Below are 19,729 nucleotides of genomic sequence, written 5' to 3'. Positions count from 1 at the left end.
TTGATTTAGCAACATCATGTAACCATTAAACATTTCATGCCCTAGAAAGGAGGAATTGAAGCACAAAGGCAACCTGCCTATGAAGTTCACAAAAGTTCGAGTTGACTATTTAAGTATCACAAACTCCAATGGAAAACGATCAGAGAAACAAACACACACACACACACACACTCTCTCTCTCTCTCTCGCAAGCAGTTAGCTAGACTATGGGACATGGCTTCAAGCATCTGAAGATTGTTACTCCTAGTAGGGAGGGCGTAGATACATGTTCTAGCAACGATGTGCTCAATACCAGTCATACACTGGGACGAGAAGGCTCATTAGAAGGGGCTAACAGCTTTTTAACTATGACCAATGCAATTGATGACCACAAACTAGAAAGATGAGCTTGATGCTAGCAGCAAAGCAACGAAAATAACTCACATTAAGCATGTTTAAGTTCAACATTATGATAGATTAATACTTGCATTAGCATCCATTTTCCTCCCATTGTGCACTCTGTTTATTAGCAATTAAACATATGAACTGACTCCAATGTTTCAGTGAAGGCAATACCAATCACTACAGCCCATACAAGAACAAATCAACAAGCACATGTCAGGTATCTTGAGATACATTATCAATTTTACATGGAGACCAACAATCTTCATGTGGTAACTGTGTTTGTGTCCATACTGGCACATCCATTAAAACCAGCTGAATATTGTTTAGCTTCAATGAGTTAGATGCCCATATTTACTAGGGTCACTCTCCAACAAAGCTCTATGCTGCTGTCATTTGTATCTCAAACTGCCTTCTCAAATCAGAAAAGGTTTCCCTTTGTATTCTTCCTGAATCGTGAGTTTAGAATACCCAGTTTTGAATGAAACCACTAAATTGCACATCTTCATTTCATGCACATATACACACATGGGCTGCATATATAGGTGCACACAAGGACGTGCACATCTGCATTATGCATGCTCAAGCATGAAAATAAAATCGACCTCCAGCTATGTGTAATATTTGTAGACACTGGAAACAAAAATAAGCACGGCCAATTACTGTCTAACCACCTGCCATCAAATTAGACTACAACTTGTAGGGGCATGGCAACACCCCCCAACACTCTCAGATTAGCTTCAGATACATAAATTACAACCATGGGGTGAAGTACAATTTGCGTAAATCTCAGGACACTTTTCAGTGCAGCCTAGTCAATTCCTCCACTCGTTTGCAAAGTTCTTCAACAGGCACTCCCATTGCAGAGGAGATTTCCTCCATTCTATTTCTATTGAGATCTAAAAAGGACTCAATCAAATCCCCATCTAAAAAGTTTTTTGCATCAACAGTCTTACGTTCGTTGCTAAACGAGCGCCATTGCTCATGGCTAAGACCTCCAACTCCCTTTATAACCTTCACTAAATTTTGCTGCAACTTGTGAAGGAACAAGTACTGCTCCTGAGGCAAAGAGGCAATGACTCCAATAACACCATTTACAGTGCCAAAGATTACAGTGGGGATCTGACTTGCTTCACTGTCAGGGAGGCGCATGACCAAAGAGCCGTGACGAAAACGATTTACCATCTCTCCTAAATGGTATTCACCAACCACCTCGAGTTTGTTTCGCTCCTCATCCGTTGCAGCATCGCTATTTTTCCTCACTGTAAAAAGATTGAAACTGTTCTCAGCACCAAGGTAAATGTCATCGTCAAGAATCTCAACCGCAGTCATCCAGTTTGCATTGTAATCTCGAGCTCGTTCCTCAATGGCGCCCTCCTCAGGCTGCAAAAGTACCCCTAGTGTTAGTTTAACCATTTGATACTTGACCCTTACATAAAGTGTGAAACAAAATTATAAAATGTGCCCTTCTCCATAGTCCAGCTGCTCTTCTGTAGCAACTGATATTGCACTTAACGAATGGTTACCTTGTATATCAGAAGTGAGATTGACTTCATGAGGTCACCAACAACAATAAAGTCCCCTCGAGTCTGCACATAGAGAGCTAAGATATGACCATGATGGCCACATTCTGACTGCAGCTCTCGTGTGCCATCTTCTCGAGGTGTCCATTTATACAAATGAATCTTTTGGTTGATACCAGCTAAAAGCTTTCCATTGAATGCATTCAAATTATACACAGCACCTTTCGTCTCTTTTTCCGTTATCAGTTGCAGCTTTCCATCCTCAACCAGAAACACTAATATACGACCCTGTTGGTAAAAGTTGTAATCAGAAAACAAAGCAGACTCATAACTAAGCAAGCGGCCCTTTTGAGGACTCATAAAGTCGATAAATTCACAAGAGTGCACATTCCCATTTAGCGCATGATGTGCAGGACCCTTACGCAATGGAAAATGACAAGATGAGATGTTTGGGTATGGTTGATTACCTTGGAAGGCTCATTTTCCTCTGGGATGGCATATGCTGTTCCAACACAATAGTAAACACTGTTGTCATCTGTGAATGAGCAGCTCATGATTGAGCAACCATATTCATAGGCATCCAACTGATATGAAGCAATATTTTCAAATGTTTGATCATCTAATAGTCGAACAAAATGTGTTTCCATTTCTTCCACACTAGACAGATACTTAGCGCTGCAGATGGCAAAAGTCCGTGATGATTCTTGATGGCAAATGCGACGAGCATGCTCATTCAATGGAACAGTGCGTATATGCAGTTTTTGAATGTCGTCAATTGTACCGATTGTAAGTTCACCCTCTTTTCCAATTGCCAAACTGCCAAGACACTAGCGTTATGAACCTCAATTGGACATCCCAGAGAACCAAACAAAGAGAAGACAACACACACATGCTATCTGGAAATGGTGCAACCTCTTGATATGATATTCCTGTCAACTATTTACTTCAACGCATCCATTGTGCAGATTACCCTTGGGCTTGTTTACATCTGAATATGTTTGTCTAGAAACAAGCTCAGAAGGTTTTTAAATACAAAATCTGATTGAATTGTATTATGGATGAAAATGCTCTGCACATATACATCTAAGTCCTCATTAATACCAGTTGATTTTGCATCCTTTGCTACTTACAAGTCTACAAATTTAAAGGGTTGGTTCTAAGGCCTATCTGAATAGGGAAACTTGGTTGTTTTTTCATACCGTTATTCTGGCTAAAAGGATTTATTCCATTTTTATTTAAACAGCAATGGAAATACAATTTGAGAAGATCTGATACCTGTCTGGAAAAGACGCTGAATTGAAAGGGCACATATGGTTCACCTCCTTCAAGTTGACATTACTGTACAAAAGTTTACGGTTACTACTGTATATTACAGTGGGACGATCGGATGCCGCAAAGACATGAGTAGCATTTTTTGATCGGAAGGTCCTCAGAGCAATTGGCTGAGTACCCAGAGACACCTTCTTCCTGTCTGATAGCTGTCCAGATCGAGTATCCAAAATGAAGCTAAATAAATGTCCATCACCCAAAGCACAAAGTAGGTAGGGAACCTACACCACGTACAGTTATTGTCAGGCAGTGCACAAGATTTTTCTTTGGTCAGCACTCTTATGCCAGATGAAAGTAATGTAATGTTAGACAATGCACAGATTTTGGCATCTTCAAGCAAGATGAAACCAACGAAAAATTCAAGCATTAGAAAATATTTCACACTATCAGTTAATGAAGCATACCCCCTCAAAAGCGCAGAAGAGAACTGAGCGAGGAATGATTTCACCACCTAAGCTCTCTTTGGTAATAAGCTCAAGCTTTGGAAGTGAGAAAATTCTAACAGTGATATCTGTCCACATGCCAACAGCTGCCAAATGGCTTCTATTGGGATCATCACCAACAGGATTGATGTCCAAACAAGATATTTCATATTCAAGTTGGATATGTTGCACCTCAAACAGGACACCACGACCAATTTCAAGGTACACAAGATGACCACCTCCAGTTGCAAGAAGGACCTGCCATAGACAATGTAATTGCACCATCTGTCATACCAATATCTCAATGCAAAAGGAAAAAATACATCTCCTAGTAGTGAGGATTAGTGCCTCACAAATGGAAACAATTTCAATAGTGGAGATAACTGTTAGGGATTCCATTCAGAAACCCTGCAACAGAACAAAAGCACATAACAACACTTGAACTTGTGCTGAGACTGTAATGTTCCCACCCTAGGATCTTCCCATAGATCTTGTGCAGCTGAAACTGGGAGGATGTTGCACAGAACTAAACTACACAAATAAATTATTCCAATACGAAGTCAATAACAAAATGTCTTAGAAAACTTCAAAACCTCAAGCAAAGCCTTGGTAGTGTAAGGCTCCACTTTACCTTTTCCAGTGGCAGTATCGATGCCAAAGTTGAGGTTCTGATTATCACATTATGCGTACTTTGTGTGTACAACAGTATGTATCCAGAAAAAGAGATCGTACTGCCACTCTGCTCCAAAGCTTTCCCACAAAAACAAATCCCAGCATCTGGGGCCTTCCATTTATCACATTATCTTTTCATCTTTCATTCCAACATCTCACCATTACACCCCATCAATCTTCTTCACCATCACAGTAGAGTCTTAGCACACATTTCTGCCACATCTATCCTCTTAAATATCCTAAGCTTTCTGAAACAGGACTAAATCTTCTCTGCTCCACACGAAACAGGTTGCACCAGTGAAACATCTAATGCTGGAAAACATCTCAAAGTCCTAAGAAAATGTTTTTCCCCACTCTTTCTAAGACAAGGAAAAAAATCTTTAAATCATGAGATAGAAGAATGATCTTTGTCCCAAGTGTCGTACAGTTTCTTTACATTCACAAAAGAGCTCGCTGTCTGCAGTACAAAAAGCTGATATATTGGCTCAAATAAGTTGCTTGGGAGTAAATTATACACACACACACAGATAGATAAACCCATATTTGTCACTAAATTGGTCTCGGAACCCCATGTGCAGCTATTTTGTGGGATCTATAATTTGAGCTACAAAATAATATCTTTTCTCGGCCAGTGGAGCATCCAGCATGACAGCCTGTTTCTGCTGCCACCAGGCTCTAATCCGCTGCTCCGACTCTGTAGCAACAAGATGCGGGATGTCTATTGTACTTATGTGATACATGGCTGCATGTTCAGTTTGGGGTTTCTCAATTGGCATGCTTCATGCACAGTCCTATAACTAGGCACTGGCAAGCAGCATGGCTGCATGTTCAGTTTGGGGTTTCTCAATTGGCATGCTTCATGCACAGTCCTATAACTAGGCACTGGCAAGCAGCATGGCTGCATGTTCAGTTTGGGGTTTCTCAATTGGCATGCTTCATGCACAGTCCTATAACTAGGCACTGGCAAGCAGTAAAACTAATCAATAGCACATGGCCCTCTAGAGGTGGGGCGGGTGGCTACAAAAAGTAATAACCTTGTTAGGATCCATGACTAGACCCTCCAAATACTAGAAGAATAGAAAAGTTAATATGATGAGTGCTGAACTGAACAATGCATTATAAACAGATTAGCTCTTTAAAACAGCCCCGAAACATGTAAATTATCTAAAGTTTCATTAACAGTACGAGGTCTTGTAAAGTGTTTGTGTCCCATAAGCCAAACCCTAATTTGGGACGATCCACTCATCTATAAATAGACAAGCTGCCCAACATTCACTCTTATCCCTTGTCTTAAAAGTTTCAGCCATCAGCTCTCCCTCCAATGACCCTCCAATCCAATCTGCATTAGATCTTCCTCCTACAGCTGTCTCCCAGCCTCCCATTGCTGTTGGTGATCAACTGCCATTATCTTCAAGCAATTACATTGCTGTGTTTACCAATTCCACCCTAGAAACTGCTACGTTTTGGTTTCCAGCAAGCCACCCTTCCACTTCCTACATCATGTCAGCTTCAACTAATAGTTACAGCACTCGAGATCTATCTCAGGTGGGCACCACACTCCAACTACTCTCTAAACCCGCCCCCATGAGAGCCACGGACTATTGGATAGCTTTGCCCTTCAGCATCTTGTACACTCTTTCCTTCATTTACAGCATTCATTCATTCACTTCAAAGTTCTCCTTCTTCTCTATTTGTGTTTTTGGGTTTTGCATTTTGCATTTTTGTGTTTGAGTTCAAGTTCTTTGTGTTTCGGTCAAGTTTGTATACTCAATGTTTTCTTTTGCAAACCCTAGCATATCTCCACAAAGAGTATTGGAGGGTGGGCCCTAACAAGTTAAGCAAGCATCTAAGACTTATTTTCTTAGAGGAGGAGCTTGAGAACACACTTCTCGCCTTGCCCTCAAGCAAGTGTCTTGGAGATTATCATAACTTTTAGGAGATCATGGCATTAAGAGATGTGCAAGAAAGACTATCGAAGGACTTGACAAGGTAGCGGGGGAACAAATTGGAGATTAACCGGTGCAAACAAATCACTTTGCTTGGGACTATTGACAAGATCCTTGCAAAGGCCATCACCTTAGATCGGCCCCCTTAATACCAAACATTATCCATCCCACTCGAACGAGTTTTGTGGAATAGCATAGTATCTTACACAACCTCCTTAGAGTCCACCGCTCTTGCTCGATCCAAGAATCAAGATCTCTTGTGCTTATGCTCAGTTTCGAGCAAGACATATGATGGTGTACATTATAAGTCCTTTGAAACTAGGATTCTTTTCATGGACGGATGGTAATTCCCTAATTACAACTTAGCTACAACACTAACATTTATCATAAAACTGAGATGTGCAAATTAACTTACAATCTTGGACAATAGACACCCTATAGGCCCCAACATTGACACCCCTTTCGATATTTATTTAACTTGATTGAAGAAGAAGTTGATGTACAATGGGATTCTCCCAATCCCTTTTGGTATTCCACACCCCCTTGCTGTCCAAAATGACCAGCAAGTCTTCAATCTGATTTGCCCCCTAATTCGGGCAGTCAATTGGCCTTCACCGTTTTAATGGAGATTGAAAATGTCCCAAATTCATTATTTTGTTGGTCTCTCCACTTGAATTTGATTAAAAATAGTTTCAACCCTGTTAAGCCCAAGTCTTGGAACTTCCAATTTCTGCCACGCTTCCCAAGGCTACTACTAAAGCCTACTTACTACTGTAAACTGGGGTTTACAACAGAGAAATCGAAAATTTCTTAGCCTCTTGTGATCTCAATGTTGCAATCTTCAGAGCAACGTCGTAGAAAAGTTGGGAGATGAGAGAGAATGCTGAGGAGAGAAAATTCAGACTTTCTTCACGAAGAACTAAAGAAAAATATGTCATTTCCTACTGCTGCCTTGACTCAGCAGCTTGTAGATGCAAACAACTAAAGAAAATCAATCACTTATTGCTGCTGCCCTGTCTCAACAACTTGTAGATGCTGTCACCTACTGTTGATTGGCCTTCTCCTAACCCTGGCTGCCTCAGAAGGTCCTCCAATGGCTGCAAATCAGACCAACAACATCTTCTCCCTCTCTCTTGCAAACTGAAGAAACTAGAATGCCTCTCCAACCTCTAAAGACATTTTTCAGTCTTAGATGGGCTTTTTTGACAAGAGGCAACCTTCCCAAATGGAAACACCTCACCTATGCAACATTTACTTAACCATGTGATTAAAAATTGATCCACATCTTAAGTGAGGTTTCAAAAATATATGTCCTCGTAACAACCCTCCCCTTAAAATCCTTGCAATCATCCTTGATTGCAGTGCCAAATGCATCAAAAGCAAAATAGTGGATCGGAATTTCCACAAGGCATCATAGTTAACACAACATTGTGTATTGTTGCTCAACCATTCCATATACCTAACACATGCTGAAAATTACTATCCAATCATAACATAACATAAGACTCATAAATAATCTCAAAAACTTTGCCACATTATCATGTGACATATCTATTTCTCATGAGCTCAACTCAACTAGCAAAACCAAATCACAGCATCGCATAACCAAGCATAAACCATGGCTAAAACATCAATGGCATCATAACATACACTCCTTCCATGGAAACAAATGTAAACCATTGAAAACTGAGTATAATCTGATCATAAACTAATCACTTGCTCATCTGAGAATTGATCACAAACTGCTGCAAATATAACCATAAATTTATCACAAACTCATTGCAAAAACTAACCAACAATCAATGCGAAAACTGATGCAAAACTAATTTCAAAAGCGACCATAAACGACTCTCAAGCTAATCAAAAACTAAGCTGAAACTAATCTGAATTTTTGTCTCAAAATTGAGGCAAAATTCATGTCAAATTGATCATAAGCTGATGCAAAAGTATCGTTCCAATGCCTCGGTGAGACTCATACTCATTTGCATACATTTCACAGTGACTAGTACACTAAGTAGTGACCTTATAGCAAACATAGTGTCAACGCAGTATCTTGGATGCATACTGACTACATCCGAGATCCACTACATATGAGAGTTGTCGATAGCTGGAGGAGTGGAAGTGCTATCTCCCCCTTGAGCATCAAACAATACTCCGAACCCTTGCTCTACTCAACCTGACGGAGAGCGAACTAAAGTCGGCTCTAACTGAAAGGCATCTAGGTAAAGCTACAACAGTTGAGGATGGTCTGCCAAGTCATCCTCTTCCATCCATTGGTGAATAATTCTGAAATTTCACCAAGTATCTCTTGGAAACTTTACCTTTGACATTTCTTTCATTATGTGTCAAAACTTGCTCGAGCGACGAGTATCAAAATCTCATCCAACTCCACAACCTCATGTTGAATTTCAACAAACATATCCTTTGACACATCACCATGAAAAGGCCTCAACAAGCTCATATGAAAGGCATTGTGTATCCATCAATGTGGAGGTAATTTCAACCAATATGCCACATCGCTAATCTTCTCTAACACCTGTAAGAGCCGTATCTCGTACTCAACTCCGAATACAATCTTTCTCTTCCTTTCATGTTTTTCAACTTTGCCTTTTCAAAAGGCAGCAATACATAATCGCCCTCTGCAAACTGCAAAGCACATCTGTGGCGATCAATTGCCATCTTTTGCTTTTCTTGCAATCTCTGAAGTGCATTTTATCTTTGCATAGGCTACATCCAAGTTTTTCAAATAACGATTAGCCTCAAAGATCTTATCCCTAGTTTACAGAATAGGTGGTATCTTCTTGTCACCCTCAACCACCTCGAATGAAACTTTGTCCGTAGAACTATGCACTTTGTTGTTGTAAGCAAACTCAATCAAGGGCAAATAATGCTCCCACTATGTCTTGTGATCTGAAACATAGCACCTCAAAATATCTAACACTCTGGAATTTGCTTTCTCAAACTAACCATCTGTCAGCAAATGAAAGCATGATGAGAACTTCAATATGGAACCCATATTCTCAAACAACCCCTTCCAAAATAAACTAGTCATCCAGGAGTCTCAATCACTAATGATTAACTCTAGCATACCATGATACTTAAAGATGTGCTGCAAAAACAATCGTGCCATATGATGAGCCCCATATGTATTCGGGGATGCAGATGAAAAACTAGATATGCTATTTTGTGCCTCAGGCATCAAGCCAATGCTGCCATATATAGGGTTTTGCATATTTCCAATCATACCCAAGTACATTGGACCTTGCACACCATGCATTGATTGTTGCATACCATAGGAATTTGTGCCATGCATTCCCGTATACGGTCCTTGTCTAACCATAGCATGAAAAATCATGCTTCCACCAAAATATCCTAGCTGCCCCATCATAGCATGCATGCCCGCATGTCCAAAATCCATTGGATTGGCACTTCTGTGATAGCCTTGCATTTGCATTCCTTGTCAATAGGTAACAACTGTTTTATTTTATTAGCATCTTTGGGAGCTTCAAATGAAGGGTTTGGCATTATCTTCGGTGCATTATGTTGTTTGGAGATATAAAAGGCGTCTTCTTCTTCTTGCCTTTGCTCTCCTTCTTTGGAGCATTCAAAAATCAGGTAAATTGAGGATCCTTTACCAATTCAACAAGAGATTTGTTGCTGTCCTCATCTGATTCTTGAACTGGTCATCAAATTCCTCTTCACTTTGCTGGTCATCAGCCTCCTTGTGTCCTCAAGGCTGTGCATTTTACCCAACAACAACATTTTCAACTTGCTCTCCATTATCTGAGCCTTGTTCAAGGTCAGCAGGCATTACATTTCCTTCATTCCCAATTTGAATGTTCATACTGAGAGGCATCATCACTACTCAACATCTATCTCAGGTGGCTACCACATTGCAACTACTCTCTCAATCCGCTCTAATGAGAGCCACAAGCTATTGCATAGCTTTGCCCTTTAGCATCTTGTACACTGTTTCCTTCATTTACAACATTCATTCATTCACTTCAAAGTTCTCTTTATTCTTTGTTTGTGTTTTTGAGTTTTGCATTTTGCATTTTTGTTTTTGCGTTCAAGTTCTTTAAGTTTAAGTCAAGGTTGTATACTCAATGTATTCTTTTACAAACCTTAGCATATCTCCACAAATAGTATTGGGAGAGTGGGCCCTAACAAATTAAGCAAGCATCTAAGGCCCATTTTCTTAGAGAAGAAGCTTGAGAGCACACTTCTCGCCTTGCCCTTAAGCAAGTGTCTTGGAGATTATCATAACTTTTAGGAGATCATGGCATTAAGAGATGTGCAAGAAAGACTATCAAAGGGCTTGGCAAGGTAGCGGGGAAACAAATTGGAGATTAACCGGTGCAAACAAATCACTTTGCTTGGAACTACTGATAAGATCCTTGCAAAGGCCATCACCTTAGATTAGCCCCCTTAATACCAAACATTATCCATCCCACTCGAACGAGTTTTGTGGAATAGCATAGTATCTTACACAACCTCCTTAGTGTCCACCGCTCTTACTTGATCCAAGAATCAAGATCTCTTGTGCTTACGCTCAGTTTCGAGCAAGGCATATGATGGTGTACATTAGAAGTCCTTTGAAATTGGGCTTCTTTTCGTGGCGCCCCTTTCGATATTTATTTAACTTGATTGAAGAAGAAGTTGATGCACAATGGGATTCTCCCAATCCCTTTTAGTATTCCAACTCCCTTTGCTGTCCAAAATGACCAGCAAGTCTTCAATTTGATTTGCCCCTTCATTCAAGCAGTCAATTGTTCTTCACAGCTTTGATGGAGATGGAAAATACCCCAAATTCATTGATTTGTTGGTCCCTTCATTTGAATTTGATTAAAAACAATTTCAACCCTATTGAGCCCAAGTCTTGGAACTTCCAATTTCTGCCACGCTTCCTGAGGCTGCTGCTAAAGCCTACTTACTACTGTAGATTAGGGTTTACAGAAGAGAATTGGGAATGTTGAGGAGAGAGAAAATTCAGACTTTCTTCGCAAAGAACTGAAAAAAATATGTCATTTACTGTTGCTACCGCCCTATCTCAACAGCTTGTAGATGCTGTCACTTGTTGTTGATAGGTCTTCTCTTGACCCTGGCTGCCTCAAAAGGTCCTCCAATGGAGGCAAATCAAACCGACATCATCCCCTTCCTCTCTCTTGCAGACTGAAGAAACTAGATGCCTCTCTCCAACCTTTAAAGACGTTTTTCAATCTTGGATGGGCATTTTTGACAAGTCGCAACCTTCCCAAATGGTTTCTCCACCATTATTCATAATTAAATAATAATCTTCAATCTTTAAATAATGGAACTAATCTAATAATTATTTCAATGCTCTCAAAAATAGTCTGACTAGCCAATAATTAAATTGGTATGAGTATCATTGCGTCATCTTTGACCATCAAATTGGCGTTAGGCACCATTAAACGCCACTTCTCTAGTATCACCCACTGACACTTATAACCAAATGAATAACCTAGGCCAATAATTGGCACCAAATGTCACCAAGTACCTGTGCAACATAAACTTATAGCAACTTTTGCATTTGACATCTCGTGATTTCCTCATGTCCAGAACTCATAAATTTACTCTAACCCCAGTTACACCTCACATGTGCAACATTTACTTAACCATGTGATTAAAAATTAATACAAATCTTAAGTGAGGTTTCAAAAATGCATGTCCTTATGACAATCTTTGGGGGCAGCACAAAGAGTATCGGATTTCCAAAGCATTTGGTTAGATTGAGGGCTACCCCTTTATTCTTCAACCCATAGAAAAAGATACTAAAAGACTCCACAAAGTGAGCATCGACATGCCTTATGAGTTATCTTCAAGGTATTGTAGACCCGTTATTTATGATATATTATGATTCATTTTGGATTTTGATATTTTATCAGTTTATTTTGGAATGAGAATCATGATGTTGCAACTTGAATCAGTTCATACTGTATATGGACTATTTATATGTTTATTTCAATGTTCTTTGTGTGATATGTATGAATCATAATGTTTGAGGTCTTAACCATAGAATAACTTGTCCACTGACTAACTTGACATAAGTAAATAATGGATCATGGATATGTCACGTATTATTCTCAATTGACTCGTATATCATCACTCAAGCTTGATTGACCTTTCCTTGTTTAAGAGAGAGGTCCATAGGGGTTTAAAACCTCTTTCCCTAGTTAAAACTATTAAAAAATCCCTATATAAGAAAACCCACATTTCTTATTTTACCTCCTCTTGAAAGAAACTTCCAAAACATGTTGCTGGATGCTATGTTTTCAAGTAAGTCAAAGGCATTGACATGACTATCTTCTCAACAAAAAGGAAAGAACAACACCAAATTGAAGATGGACAAGGAAAATAAGTAAAATAAAACCAAGGATTCTACTTGTTACATTGAAAGAAGGATTACCTCGACAAGGACAAAAACGCCAAGAAGAAGAAAACTACGAAGGACTCAAGAGCAATGGGTGCTCCTTTATCAACCGCTTTTCTCCATCTAGAGGTGATTGAGGACTCGACACTGACAACTACTAATGCAACAACGATGGCCCCACAAATTCATGAGATGATTGCGAACAATGGCACTTCCAACCACATGACTCCTACAAATGGTATTCCCTATATGTGTCCGATGCATAGGAAAATTCTCATTTCCGAATATTCAACTGATTTTGCATAGACAAGCTGGTGCTCACACATCAAAAGTTCTCTTTGCACCAGGTTTGGAATATCGTCGTCTTTAAATGAGCAAGAATTGTGCTTTTGGTCTTATGGTTGAATTTGATAAAGACTCTAATGGAGACTCTCGATAGGTTCTTTGTACAGGTCATGAGGAGAATGGAGTCTACAAGATGCCAACATTATCAACCTTCACTTCTCTTCTTCTCTCTTCACAGTTTTTTCAACCAAGCTATGGCATGCTTGGTTTGGTCGCCTCAGCTACAAGTACCTTCGGAAGGCCACTCATGGTCAGCTTGTGCATGGATTGCCAAAGTTGGGGTGAGCCACCCGCCATGTGTATCCTACATTCACAAGAAGCAACATAGAGATGTGATTTCAAAAAAGGCTTCGCATAGAGCTAAGAAGTCCTTGAAGCATGTTTCAACGGACTTATGTGGACCGATGAGAACAGAGTCCCTTAAGGGGAGTTTATACTTTAAGCTAATTGTTGATCATTTTAATAGGATGACTTCGGCATATTTCTTAGAGCTGCATTAGGGAGTATTCTCACACTTTAAGGATTGGTTGACCTTCGAGGAGAACAAGTCTGGAAGGAAACTCAAGACTTTGCACTCCAATAGAGCAAGGGAGTTTGTCTCCAACGAGCTAGTCAAGCCATAGTTTTTCCATGTGGCAATCATATGTCATACGCACACAGGTATGAAAGTATGATTGGAGTATGATTCACACCCTAGGGCCGAATCTTACCTTGCTCTATTTTTATTTTTTTAAATAAAATAAAATATATATAGATCTAGTATTTTATATTAAATTGAGTAAAGAAGCTAACAAGCTGAATGAAAACTAGAATTCCATTGTTTCGATAGCTTTAGTCTACTAGCAAGGCATCCAATAATCAAGACACAAAATTGATTTGCCAAAACATATTCAGATTCTCATTTCTAATCATTTGAGTCTAGATACAATTCGAGCATTGATGGCTGCAGCCTACAAGTGAAAGAAATCCAAAAAAGAATATATAGCTCAAAACAAACTGCCATAAAATTCAAAGGCTTGCATAACAATAGAGTTTAGACTCTAGAGTCTAAGCTACACTAGAAGTCTGAAGCAAACTATATCCACCCTCTTCATCCTCCTCCTCAATGTCCTCATCCTCATCATTGTCATCCTTCTCCTCATCTTCCTTATCATCACACTAAAACTTTTCAACTATATTTAGGTTGTAAAAATAAAAGTTTCAGAGATTTTAAAGCCAATACTAAAGGGAAAAGAGTGTTTCTCAAGAATTTGAGAGTTTAGTGGCTGAATTTGAGAGTTAAATGGCTGTTAATGTTTGAAATTTATAAAAATTTCAGACTTCAGTCTAAGAAATTTGCAACAGTAATTGAAACCGGTCTATGACTCACATAAAGCGGTAGTCCCTTCAGTTAATACCTTGTCTTTTCACATACACACACAAACAGAGACCTCACTCCCTTGCTCAACGCCAAATTGGCCCCGAAGACTGGCGGCCCTTTCAGTATTTCTTTATCAATTAAAATATGGAAGGTTACAAAAAAAATGAAATGTTCCAAAGTACAAAATCTGTGAACAGTTGGCTTTCATCTTTTCTGAGCAAATTTCACCTGCACAAGGACAGTACAGCGTATCCAAAACAACATCCCAAGTAGGAAAACACTTTCTGTGACCAAAACTCAATAATTCAAGTGAAGAATTGCAAGCTACAGAACTCTGTATTTATTTTTTTTCACCTATTTCTTGACCTGTTCTCAGCCTTATTCCATTCCAGATCTGTTCCACACTAGTTGGACTACAAACCCTTTGACCCTGCATCATTCCAACAGTAAAACAATCCCACAAACAGCATTAAATCAAAGCTGAAAACCCTGTTCCTGTGTGACATGGTCATCACTTTCTTTAGTTCCTGCATTGGAGAAGCAATCAGCTGCTCCTGAACCTGGATAGTGAGGCTCTTGCCTCAACAGAAGTGCAAAGAAAACACAGAATTGTACATTCGATGGAATCAGCCCATCATGCAAAGCGTTTCCTCTAAGAATAGAGAGAGAGTTGACCAAAGAGAGCAAGCTCTGCCTCCGTACATGTGTCAGAGATGAAGAAGTACTCTCCATAGCTGATGTACTTGCAACAACCCCTGAAAACTTTACTCTCAGCTCTACCCCTCCTACATATTACATTTTTTTTAATACTCTCTCTCTCTTTTGGAAATTTATGCCCAAATTGTGACACATGGCATACACGTAACAATTTTCCCATTTAAACCTTCCGGTCTAAAATTCTCCATGATTGGTGCAAAATTTGACCTCGGCATAGGCCAGAGAATTAATCCTCGTGCAAAAACGAAGATAATGACGCAAACAAATTCTGGGATCCAAAAATAGTAACTCCCTAAATTTTAGGGATGGTGACCCTAGCATTCCTCAAGTTGTTCTAAGCAACTTTTATCATTGCAACCACATCAAAAAATATAATGTGGCTTAGTTATAGTGACTTTTATTCCATTGGTATTCTCACACGTGCATCTTTTATCTTGGTCAGGCTCGGTGTCCTGCACCATCTCCAGTGAAGCTCACAATCCCAAACCACTGGCATTCTATTCTTCAGTGCCCATTCAATCCAATCCCAAGGCTCAAACAAACCATTAGTCCAATTTGTCCCAATAGTTGGCTCTTCTGGCCATGCAAAGATCCCGACTTAATCCAAGAGAACTCTAGGGATAAAAAGCAACAGCAACTAAAGAAAATAAAAATAAAATATTTATATAAGTAAATAAGGAAAGCAACTCCAAAAAGTATCACCACCTGGTGACAGTAATTAACCACTTAGACCTGAGAGTCAAGATATAAGGAGGAGAGAGAAAGAGGGAGGGAGGAAGATAGAGATGTAGTCAGAAATTTAAGATAGATAAAAACAACACATGTAAAAGATGAGAGAGAGAGAGAGAGAGGAAAAACAATAAGAAACAACTCTCTTCAACTTCGGGGTAAACAGTATGAGGGCTGAAGGCTGAATCAACCTGTTGAGAAGTCCATAAGCAGGTTTCGAAGTTTTGAGTTAGGAAGAAGGCAAGTAACAGGAAGGTGACAATTCTCACCAAGGTGAGAATCATCAAGTGTTTGTATCCTTTTTGCAAGGCCACAGTCTCTTTGGCAAAATTGTGATGTTATTTGCATTTTCCAGCCCATTTATCCAAAAAAAGTATGTCAAGTATGAAACAGGATTTCATACTCTTGTTTTCATACGTTTTTTCAGACATCTACATGGCAAATCAAACGCGTCTGATAATAACTATGAGTCAAGTTTTGTGCAAGTCGTAGCATTTACTAGAAGTTTGATAACACAAACACAACTCTAGAGAATAGAATATTGGAGTGGAAGAATCATAGTGTAATCAAGATGGCACACACTTTGATGGAGTGTCAGCAAACACCTCATTGTGGTGGGGGCCGAAGCAATGGCCACCACAATCCACATCTTTAATGGTCCCCTACATCGGCCATGGCTGGTATGATATCTTTTGAGGTGTACTTTGATCAAAAAGCCAAATGTCACATATTTTAGGGTGTCCGTATGTGATGCTTATGTTCACATCCTAAAGAAACAAAAGGATAAGTTTGAGACGGCTTCCAAAAGACAAGTGTTCATGGGTTATAGCTCGCAACCCCAGGGATACAAGCTTTGTGATCCCATTTCATGAGAGATATACATGAGTCGAGATGTTTGATTCATGGAGTTTCCAGTTGTAGAGGGGAATATTGACCATCTCATCCTTGGAGATCAGGTGTCAATTATGCAATCAGTCAGTGCCTTTGGAGCCTATGTCTATCAAGGCTCCACCATTATGGTGAATGAGATTGCTTCACCATTGAATTTATCGTTGAGTCGACATCTTCATCAAAGGTAGAGCGACAAGGAGTGTCACGAGGACACAAAATTTTTTATGCTTTGCTTAGTATTTGATTAAAAGATAATCAAATGTGCAAATGTGACTTGCATGTGTGAGGTGCAAGTTAATTGTTTTGCAATGTGAAATCCATGACTTTGAGATATCGATTGGTCCCAAAGGCAAAAGTTGTAATAAGTTATGCCTAATGGATACTAGGTCATACCCTATGTCAAAACTTAGCCTAGAACACTTCATTAGCCACTAATGTCAATGAACACACTAAAACATTAGCATTAATTAATTAATTAAGCAAAGTTCCCAGCTAATAAGTGCTCATAAGTGCTCAAGATCACTTGGACGATAAATTGGCCAAGGTGAATTTTCATGATACCTTTTGCATCTACAGCTCAGATGGCTACCATTAGGGCTGTTGTTCCCTTAGCTAGCCATAGATGGCCAATTTATCAACTTGATGTGAAGTATGTATTCCTTAATGGGGATTTGAAGGGAGGGATCAATGTTGAGCAACCTTCTCGCTTTTCCTCACCCAATGGCAAAGTTCACAAAGAGATGGCCACTTTAACATCTTGATTGCCCTATCTATGGAGGCAGAGTATAGAGCGGAATCTTCTACCACGTGTGAGACAGTGTGGCTTCAAAGGTTGTTAGGAGAGCTTGGTTGTCCTCACACAGTCCTCAGATAGATCCTACTACACTTCATTGGGACAATGAGAGTTGCATTGCTTTGGTACACAATCCCATATTCCAAGGTCAAAGCACATTGAGATACAATACCATTTCATTCAAAAGAAGATCTTGGATGAGACTATTGATGTGGCATATTGCAAGACAGAGGATAATTTGGCATATTTGTTTACGAATACTCTTCCTCAAGCTATTCTTCGATAGCACTCCAAATCCTTGAGGCCTTATGCCGCGTCCAAGACCTAAGAGGCAATGTTAGAGATTTAGTCATCCCCTAGGTGGGCATTGGCAGTATACTATTGTACAGTTAGCACTCTTGGGCATAGTTATGCATTTCCTCGATGTATACTGGATAGTTTCATACAGTCAGCAGATGGTTTCCAACATTTCCGAGCAATCGAGTCTACCACACAGGCTATGTAGGATGCCATGTGGCATAGGCATAAAAGTTAAAACTGGCCAACCTAATCATTTTCTTGATTATTTATTGCCTGTATATAGGCTGGCCAACCTCAATTAATACTCACTTGTTTTTCAAGTGGAGAGAGATGATCTGGCAGAGATACACTCAACAGCCCTTGTACACACCTGGCTTCTTCATTTCAACATCTATTCACTGAAGATTTCTGCATTCTACTCTCTCTTTCTCTCTCTCTCTTCTCTCCATGTTTATTTTCTTTCAATCCAATCATATGCTTCCACATTTGCTACACTCTAACAGATAGATCATAATTGGGCATTACACAACAACAAGCTCACAATAAATCATCTCAATGCCACTCATCCACCAAGATGCAGCCTCTTTTATTCAGCCATCTCTTGAGAATAGGTTCAAAACATAATGGGACACAAGGCATGCCTCTCTTGGGGGAGATTTTCTACACAAATCACATGTATAGTGATGTAGTGGTTCACTTTTCTAGATCTACCAAGTCATCTCATAGAGGAGTCAAGACCAGTATGAAAACCATTATGGAGGGAGTACCCTTAGAGTGGTGGACAACTACAAACACTTCTCAGACTCAGACTGGTTTCCTCACCAAAGGAGACATTCTTCTTGTAGGAGTTGTTACCAGTGAACAAAGGGCCTTTACTTTCTCCATATAGGACAACGATAAACTCATAAGAGAGGATGTGGGTATTGGGCCCATTGAAGACAACCTCTCTAGACTACAGCAAGGCTTGGAGACAAATTACAATTATTTGTAGAGAGACCTTAAGATGCTCCCTTTTTTTCTGGAAACAGCAGTATATTGAGGAGGATCCGAACGAGTGAGATCAGAGAGGTGCTAGCTGTTACCCAACATTGCAAGGGATAGGTTATCTTGTCAACATTCTTGACTAACATTTGGGCAAGATTCGATATGCATACTGGCAATGGGATTTTGGAATAGGAGCTTTGAAACAGGTTTCATAGATTTTATACTAGTTTTATGAAACATTAGAAAAGGGTTTCATTCAAGATGGAAAAACTCTATGAAAACTCACCTACTGCATCATGGACAACAACTCAAACAAAATTCCCGCAATCAATGCCTATAGCCATGTCAAAAAGTCAAATGAATCCATGAAAAACACTGGCTACAAAAGCTCAAGCTGATTAGTGACAAATCTCCTAAATGTTGATGGTGGATAAAATATCACCAAGTCACAAGGGTCCCTCCTTTTGGGTAAAGATAGTACTGTGAATATGTGAAATTCTTTAAAGTTGCTGAAGGAGATGTTAGCTGTTCTAGAATGTTTTACAATGCAACCATAATGCCCCCAAATATTTCAGCTTTGCACTATTCTACAGCTTACAATTTATGTCTTTTTGGATTTCTGTCTCTTATGCTTGTTCTGCAGCCTCTGTATCAACAGTGCAAGGGCTGAAGGTAGCAGATAAAAGGCAGAAAAAGCTAAGGGTTTTTGTCTACCAAATGGTCAAACCTGATCAGCTTATGTTTGATCTTTAATTATTCAAATTCTGAAGTCTATGTAGGCCTTAATTTAGACTGAGCAGTCTCCCACTCAAAAAACAAACTTTCATATCTGTTGAACCCTCTTGAAGCTTCATAGGACACCCACGATGGAGACGTGCAGGTCAGCATGGATCCTTTGTCAAAACAAAAAACAGCCATGCTTGCAACTTCAGATGGATGTTCTTAA

At 39.6% G+C, this 19,729-nt stretch overlaps 1 protein-coding gene across 1 annotated transcript in view; it reads right to left on the bottom strand.

The window, feature by feature from the left end:
- Positions 1-794: 794 nt before the first annotated feature.
- Positions 795-19,729, bottom strand: part of LOC148013579 (DNA damage-binding protein 1a-like) — a 65,286-nt gene continuing 46,351 nt past the window's right edge. The window contains exons 15-19 of the mRNA XM_087667774.1: positions 3,638-3,913; positions 3,180-3,454; positions 2,372-2,720; positions 1,908-2,192; positions 795-1,764 (exon numbers count right to left, since the gene is read on the bottom strand). Of these exons, the coding sequence (XP_087523900.1) occupies positions 1,183-1,764; positions 1,908-2,192; positions 2,372-2,720; positions 3,180-3,454; positions 3,638-3,913 (1,767 nt within the window). The 3' untranslated portion in view covers positions 795-1,182. The remainder of the gene's footprint in view (positions 1,765-1,907; positions 2,193-2,371; positions 2,721-3,179; positions 3,455-3,637; positions 3,914-19,729) is intronic.

Source organism: Lygodium microphyllum, chromosome 26 (genome assembly GCF_053477565.2).
Source record: "Lygodium microphyllum isolate KBCC chromosome 26, Lygodium_microphyllum_v1.1.10, whole genome shotgun sequence".
NCBI lineage: Eukaryota > Viridiplantae > Streptophyta > Polypodiopsida > Schizaeales > Lygodiaceae > Lygodium > Lygodium microphyllum.
This window is presented reverse-complemented; position numbering and strand designations above follow the sequence as displayed.